Consider the following 8,450-nt stretch of genomic DNA (forward strand, 5'->3'; position numbering starts at 1 on the left):
TTAACCCCGCCCCTTCCTGTGTCCAGGAGGCGTACGTGATGGCGGGCGTGGCCAGCCCCTACGTGTGTCGTCTGCTGGGGATCTGCCTGACCTCCACGGTGCAGCTGGTCACCCAGCTCATGCCCTATGGCTGCCTGCTGGACTACGTGCGCGAGAACAAGGACCGCATCGGCTCCCAGTTCCTCCTCAACTGGTGTGTCCAGATCGCCAAGGTAACCGTGACGACCGGCGCATGATCCACCTCATCAGCGTCATGATGATATTCACACCGATGAGAATAACAGAAGCTATCCTCTATGCCCAATAGACTACTACCCTATACCACTAGGAATTATGATACATTATCATATCTTTTACCAGTACTAGCTGTATCTGCTACCACTGAGATGCATTGTTTTAATAACAGCTTGATGTAATGTGTATATTGATATGGCTGTACTGTTTAATAATGTATTGATTTAATTTGTGTTTCTATATATATTGATATGGCTGTACTGTTTAATAATGTATTAATTTAATGTGTGTTTCTATATATATTGATATGGCTGTACTGTTTAATAATGTATTAATTTAATGTGTGTTTCTATATATATTGATATGGATGTACTGTTTAATAATGTATTGATTTAATGTGTTTATCTATATATATTGATATGGCTGTGCTGTTTAATAATGTATTGATTTAATGTGTGTTTCTATATACATTGATATGGCTGTACTGTTTAATAATGTATCAGTGGAATGTGTACCTGTGTATTGACATCTGTATATAACGTGTCTGACAGGGTATGAGCTACCTTGAGGAGGTGCGTCTGGTTCACAGGGACCTGGCGGCCAGGAATGTTCTGGTGAAGAACCCCAACCATGTGAAGATCACAGACTTTGGCCTCGCCAGACTGCTGGACATCGATGAGACAGAGTACCAGGCAGACGGAGGGAAGGTCTGTCCGTACGCTATATGTATTATAAATGCATACATCTATCTAGGCTGTCGTACCCACTGTATGTGTGTGTGTGTGTGTGTCTGTGTGTGTGCTGTTTCCTGATATGTGATTGGTTCTTTCAGGTGCCAATCAAATGGATGGCCCTGGAGTCAATCCTTCACAGGAAGTTCACCCACCAGAGTGACGTGTGGAGCTATGGTACAACCCCATCAATAGTACTATTATTATTATTATTATTATTATAATGTACTTTTTCATTTCGTCATAGACCAACGATCGTTCTTTGTTTAAGCACCATGGTCTAGTCGCTAAGGTATAAGTGCCGGTCACCGTGGTGACCGGCTACCATCACCGTGGTAACAAGGCGGCGAACGCCATGGAAACAGGCTGCGGTCACCGTGGTAACGGCCTGCGTTTGTGTGTTTGCCGGTACCACCCTTCCCAGGCGTCACGGTGTGGGAGCTGATGACGTTCGGGGCCAAGCCCTACGACCTCATCCCAGCGCGGGACATCCCGGACCTGCTGGAGGGGGGCGAGCGGCTCCCCCAGCCCCTCATCTGCACCATCGAGGTCTACATGATCATGGTCAAATGTACGTACCTGGGGGGTCGGGACCCTCTACCGTCCCTCTACCTGGGGGGTCGGGACCCTCTACCTGGGGGGTTGTGACCCTCTACCTTGGGGGGTTGTGACCCTCTACCTGGGGGGGTCGGGACCCTCTACCTGGGGGGGTCGGGACCCTCTACCGCCCCCGTTCCTGGGGGGTCGGGACCCTCTACCTGGGGGGGTCGGGACCCTCTACCGCCCCCGTTCCTGGAGGGTCGGGACCCTCTACCTGGGAGGGTCGGGACCCTCTACCTGGGGGGGTCGGGACCCTCTACCTGGGGGGGTCGGGACCCTCTACCGCCCCCCTTCCTGGGGGGTCGGGACCCTGCCTTTGGTCAGGGTCCCAGGTCACAGGCTGAGCACTACTAGTGGAGGCGTGTCTACAGCAGGCCCAGCTGATTGGTCTGATGTGTGTGACTGACAGGTTGGATGATCGACCCAGACAGCAGGCCGCGGTTCCGAGAGCTGGTCAACGAGTTCAGCCTCATGGCTCGCGACCCGCCCCGCTATGTGGTCATACAGGTAGGAGGGCGGGGTTCGTGGGGGTCACCACCCTGTGGGAGAAGCATTATCTAAAACGATTGAAGTCCTCTTCACATCACTGTAACGACCCCGACCATGCCCACCTCCCTCCTCCTTCCTCACACCCACTACCTCCCTCCCTCCCTCCCTCCCTCCCTCCCTCCCTCCCTCCCTCCCTCCTCTCCCCCCCCTCCCACTCCCTCCCTCCCTCTCCCCCACCTCCCTCCAGAACGAGGACCAGAGGAGCCTCACCTTCCCGGTGGACAGCCAGTTCTTCCGGAGGCTGCTGGAGGAGGAGGGCCCGGACATGAAGGACCTCCTGGACGCGGAGGAGTACCTGATCCCCCAGCCCAACATGTTCCCCCGCACCCAGGGGGACGGGGTGTCCACCGCCGGACACTCCAGGCACCACTCCTACCGGGTCAGTAGGTCCATGACACCACCCCCACCCCTCCTACCGGGTCAGTAGGTCCATGACACCACCCCCACCCCTCCTACTGGGTCAGTAGGTCCCATGACACCACCCCCACTCCTACCGGGTCAGTAGGTCCATGACACCACCCCCACCCCTCCTACCGGGTCAGTAGGTCCATGACACCACCCCCACCCCTCCTACTGGGTCAGTAGGTCCCATGACACCACCCCCACTCCTACCGGGTCAGTAGGTCCCATGACACCACCCCCACTCCTACCGGGTCAGTAGGTCCATGACACCACCCCCCCCACTCCTACTGGGTCAGTAGGTCCCATGACACCACCACCCCCACTCCTACCGGGTCAGTAGGTCCATGACACCACCCCCACTCCTACCGGGTCAGTAGGTCCATGACACCACCCCCCCCACTCCTACCGGGTCAGTAGGTCCCATGACACCACCACCCCCACTCCTACTGGGTCAGTAGGTCCCATGACACCACCACCCCCACTCCTACCGGGTCAGTGGGTCCGTGACGTCACCACCACCTCCAATGGGATAGTAGGTCTGTTAGATTACAAGTCCCCCCCGAGCCAAGTCCACGAAGTAATCGACTAGTAATTAATCCCAGTGACGGTCTCAAAGGGGCTTCACCGGCGACAATACGGGGTGGCCCCCCCCCTCCAAAACCTAGGTGATCTAAAGAACAAACTTCCTAAACTTAAAGGGAAGTCTCCAGCCTAGAGGACACATAGTTAAGCAAGACGCCCTAACCCCTACCTCTATCTGAATCAACACTAGATGGATAACCCCAGCTTTATCTCCCCCCCCAACAGAGTACAGACCAGGGCCTGGACGGGGAGCCCCCTATTGGCAGCGCCTGCACCATGTACTCCTCCATGAGTACCCTGGGTCGGGGCCAGTACCCCACCCTGCCACTAGGGGCCAGCCCCTCCAACGGCGGCTGGAGCTCCCAGTACCCCACGCTGGCGCGCAGCCCCTCCTCCGGAGACCCCTGTGACTCCGTCTTCCTGGACGACGCCACGGGGACGCCGGCCAGTCCCGGGCGCTACCGTCAATGCGACGGCGGCTGCCACGACGACCTGATGGAGACGGACGGCCCGCCCGGCGCCCATCCCCCACCTCAGCATCACCATCACCAACCTCATCACCTCCATCACTCGCTGCCCCGGCGGCAACAGGGGCACCACCAGAGCCACGCCAGCCCAGGTGAGAGGGCCCGTTCTGTTCTGGGATCGTAGGAAAACATTCTAGATACCAAAACGATAGTTACATGACCGTGAATGTGTACTGTTTATACAATCAGAAGATAACCCATCTCTCTCTTCCCCGCTCCCCTCTGTTCCATTCTCCTTCCTTCCTCGCTCCTCTTTCTCTCTATTACCCCTTACTCCCCCCCCCCCCCTCCTACCTTCTCCTCCTTCACATCCTCCTCTCTCCTCTCTCTCCTCCTCCTCTGTCCTCCTCTCCTCCTCCTCTCTCCTCCTCCTCTCTCCTCCTCTCCTCCTACCTTCTCCTCCCCTCCTCCTCTCCTCCCCTCCTCCTACCTTCTCCTCCCCTCCTCCTCTCCCCTCCTCCTCCTCTCCCCTCCTCCTCCTCTCCAGAGTACGTCAACCAGGAGGCCCGTGAGGTGCGGCCGGCGGTCCCGGACCGGCCCAGCACGCTGCCCCGTAAGACCCGCCGCTCGGAGCCCCGCCACCTGCCCAACGGCCTGGGCCCCAACGGCCTGGGCCCCGGGCACAGCGTGGAGAACCCCGAGTACCTGGTCCCCCTGGGGCCCCCCGCGGCCCCCAGCTCCCCCGCCTTCGACAACCCCTACTACCTGGACCTTCTGGCCGGAGTAGAGGGGACTGGGGTCAGGGGGGAGGGAGGGGGCGGGGTCAGGGCGGGGGAGAGGCAGCTGAACGGCTACGCCACGCCCACAGTGGAGAACCCTGAGTACCTGGGCCTGGCCGACACCTGGACCGGACACACCTGATGAGGGGGTCGGCGGGGTGAACCGCGGGTGAAAATGTGAAATTTGGTAGTGTGTGTGCGTGTGTGCGTGTGTGCGTGTGTGTGTGTGTGGAGTTATTGTCAGCCAATAGAAAAGCATTCACAGAGGACAAGTAACACTAAAAAGATCAAATTCCTGCTACCAATCAAGAGTTTTTTTGAGGGGTGATTTGACCTCCTGACTCAAAGATCTATCGACGTTTACAGCCTCTAGCAGCTCAAGGGTCGCGCTTGCGTCCGGTCGCCGCGGCAACGGTTCTCATGAATAACTGGTGGAGTAATGTGTCACTGGAGGTGTTTTCATTGTCTTTCTAACAATCCCTATGATTATGTTTTTGTATCCGTGCGATGTGATTGGGTTGAGCCCTGTTGCCTCCTCAGCCAATCAGAGTGATTTGAGGGGTCCGCAAGCCGTGAGCAGAATAACGATGATGTCGCCCTCTTGGCTCAAAGGAACTTTGTCTCAGCAGAAAAAAAGGACCCTGGGGCCCATCTGCGCCATGGGAGAACACACAGACTTGTGTGTTCTGTGTGTGCGTGTGTGCACTTGTGCGTGTTTGTAATTTGAACGAGGGCTTTACATGGTAAAATACTTGATAGAGATGCCTCACTCACATATGAGCACCCTGATGCAGAACTCTAGCTAGCCTGATAACACCCTAGCTAGCATTTTGGCACCTTGATGGGGAGATAGTAGGATGGCAAGCTCGCATTATGGAATCCTAGCTAGCATGATGGCAGCCTATCTATTATGATGGAATGCAGGCAGAATACATGTGGATAGACTCAGAAATACAGGGCCTACTTTGAGGCTAGTCAGTAGTTTACTAGAGAGTTTACCCACGGTACGAACACACCGGAAATGAGAGTTTCATTGTGGATGTGTAGACCCAGCCCCTCGCACTCAAACTACACCCATCATACACCAGCCACGCCCCCTCATACACAATCCACGTCCCACCGCTAGGAGTCACGTGACTCTGAAGCCCTGACTGGTGTCTGATATCCATTTATACAAAACCCTATTTTGTACGTTTTCTGTGACTTATTATCGTGTTTGAAGGTTTATCTTTGTGTGTGAATATTTTTTTATGTTTTAAGGTTTGATTGTACGAAATAAAGTGTAAAAAGGTTAGCAAGTAATTTGATTAAACATTGACTCTTGTGGAAAAAGTAAATACATAAGAAACAATTTTATGAAGAAAATATGTATAAATTGTGATGTTTCTATTCTTTGTATGCATTACATTTACTTTTTAAATACAAGGGAAAGTTTGCAATGGTTATTTCTGGGTCTTCTTGTGCGACAACTATGGAAATGTTCTGAAATCAGAAGGGCCTTTTCTGCCATCTTCTGGTAGTTATAGGAAATACAAATAAGAAACGTTGGGGTATTATGTTCGAGACTGTTGGTGGGTATAAGGTTAAGGTGTCAGGAACAGCCAACTGTATATCTTTAGCCTAGGCCTACATAATATTTTGTAAATGGAAGGAAATTATTTTATGTATTTTAATATCTAGATTTCTTAGTCCACCTGACCCTATCCATTTTGTAACCATTTTCTACATTTGAAATTCTGTTGGTGTTGTATTCAATAGGCCTCTTTAGACACGTGTATTGACACATTTTAAATGTCAGAGGGCACTGAGGGTACTTTCGGATTCATAGGAAACAATCTTCACTATAGATCTTATAGTTTAATGTTGAATAATAAATGTTATTAACCTGGCCTCTTATACTCTATACCAGCATTCCTTGTGTATGTGTACTGTTCCTACATTTCTGGTTTTCATTCAAAAGCTTTATACAAGAGCAAAGGCACTGACAAGTGACAATTGATTCCAACTGTGCAATTATAACACGGTGTGCTAAAACAGTTGACCTGAAGTGTTAGTTTCAACTTAAAGCGATGCGAGCACAATATTTTAGCACATACGTTTTCGGGATATTCTACTTGAGAATAAGATGATCCTGAACACAATCACTGCCCGACCACCACCAAAGCCCCTAGATGTACTTTCATATAAATGACTGCTTTCCCCTATTTATTGTTTTAGGCCTATATAAAAAGGGCTTCTCAACCATGACCCCATAATAACCCCTAACCCAAGTAATAACCCTAGAACCAAAAACTAAACCTTAAAACCTGAATCAAATAGGTAACCCTAATCCTAGTATTAAATCCTGGAACCAAAACCCTTATTATTAACAATAGAACTGAAAAACAAAACAACCCAAACAATAGAAAACTCAATCCCAATCCTCATACCGAACCAGAAACCAAACCTTAAAACCTGACACTGATAGGAAACCCTTCTGCAAACCAAACCAAAAACCTAACCCTAAAACCTGAAACTAATAGGAAGCCCTAACCGTAGTACGAAAACCTAGAACCAAACCTTAAAACCTGACACTAATAGGAAACCCTTCTGCAAACCGAACCAAAAACCTAACCCTAAAACCTGAAACTAATAGGAAGCCCTATAACCGTAGTACGAAAACCTAGAACCAAACCTTAAAACCTGACACTAATAGGACACCCTTCTGCAAACCAAACCAGAAACCTAACCCTAGAACACGAAACTAATAGGAAGCCCTAACCCTATGAAAACCTAGAACCAAACCTTTCATGGGGTCTGCACTGTCTTCGAACAGCTGCAGCGTCTCCTCCTATTTCACACCTCTTAAAGGTTGGGTACGGAATTCGCTTTTTTGGCCATTTTTGCAAAATTACTTGAAATCCTTATCATAACCCGCTTACAGCCACTGAGTCAGAAGTACTGACATGAAAATTAAACTTGTCAATCATCTGTGGAACGGGCAGGGCTCGAAAAACTCCAGCCAATCATTTGGATTGCCACCTCGTTGCATTGGACAGTAAGTACGTCAATCAAACGGTCGTACTGCACTCCCCCTCCCCCGCGCCCCGCGCGCGACCCCTTCGTGCAGTACTCGTGACCCAGAGCTCGTGACCCAGAGCAAGCTCCTGTTTGTTGTTATCCTGCGGTATCTACTGGAACTAGTTAATCCACATTTGGACCTAGCAGTAGAAGACAATTTCCATGGCAGACAAGATGCCACCATCCCAACCACCACCACCAGCAAAGAGAAGGAAAACTCTTTTTCAGAGAGTAATTGATAATAAATACGCTGAAAGAGAAAAACTGAAATCAAGAATAATCCTAGGCGCTGCTTTTGAACGTTGGCGGCAACTGAAGGACGAGAAGGGTCTAAAAACCGATGCTTGTGTGGCGGTTGACCTAGTTTCAAAGTTTATACCGTTTATACTCGGTAATACCGGTGTTGAGACGAGTGTATTACTCGGTGTGAAAATGTCCACACCGCGGCAACCCTAGTGAAAACCAGGACTTCCAATACAATTATATGAAACAAACATACATTTTCTAAAAATAGTAATGATTTATGTGACCGTTTAATGTTTATAACATCTGGTGCAACCATAGCCGCGAGAACGTATTCTCAGCAGGGGGTGCTGGAAAAAAAAACCCGGCCTGCACTAGACTCGCAACTCGTCACATTGATAAAAAAGATATATAGCAGCGCAGCTCAATTACACCAGTGCATGCGCGCACAGTTGAACATCGATCGTTATGTTCACTTCCTTCACACCATGGTTCACATCCAGCTGCTCACAGAACAAGTTTAGCGCACCACCGCTACCCTCACACTTTTTCATATAACCTTTTTTCAGCACTAGGACATATGAGCATTGAATAAATGCTGCGTCTCAACATGCCTTGGACAGCAGCGAGGATGACTCGCTTTGCCACGGGCCGAAACAGTTCGGAGCGACCACAGCCAGAGCGAACACAGCGGGGCAGAGGAGTGTCAGGAAGTCTTTGGTGTACACATCAGTACGGCCTATTTGCACTACAGTTTAGTGGCAATGCAGTGTTTTATTCTATGCCTTTTTATTTTCGTATAT

General features: G+C 50.6%; 1 protein-coding gene across 1 annotated transcript in view; it reads left to right on the plus strand.

The window, feature by feature from the left end:
• Window positions 1-6,613, plus strand: part of erbb2 (erb-b2 receptor tyrosine kinase 2) — a 23,339-nt gene extending 16,726 nt beyond the window's left edge. Inside the window, exons 20-27 of the mRNA XM_056577021.1 lie at window positions 27-212; window positions 786-941; window positions 1,067-1,142; window positions 1,390-1,536; window positions 1,975-2,072; window positions 2,302-2,493; window positions 3,324-3,717; window positions 4,113-6,613. Coding sequence (XP_056432996.1) covers window positions 27-212; window positions 786-941; window positions 1,067-1,142; window positions 1,390-1,536; window positions 1,975-2,072; window positions 2,302-2,493; window positions 3,324-3,717; window positions 4,113-4,486 — 1,623 coding nt within the window. The 3' untranslated portion in view covers window positions 4,487-6,613. The remainder of the gene's footprint in view (window positions 1-26; window positions 213-785; window positions 942-1,066; window positions 1,143-1,389; window positions 1,537-1,974; window positions 2,073-2,301; window positions 2,494-3,323; window positions 3,718-4,112) is intronic.
• The last annotated feature ends 1,837 nt before the right edge of the window (window positions 6,614-8,450 follow it).

This window comes from Gadus chalcogrammus, chromosome 18 (assembly GCF_026213295.1).
Source record: "Gadus chalcogrammus isolate NIFS_2021 chromosome 18, NIFS_Gcha_1.0, whole genome shotgun sequence".
In the NCBI taxonomy this organism is placed as follows: domain Eukaryota; kingdom Metazoa; phylum Chordata; class Actinopteri; order Gadiformes; family Gadidae; genus Gadus; species Gadus chalcogrammus.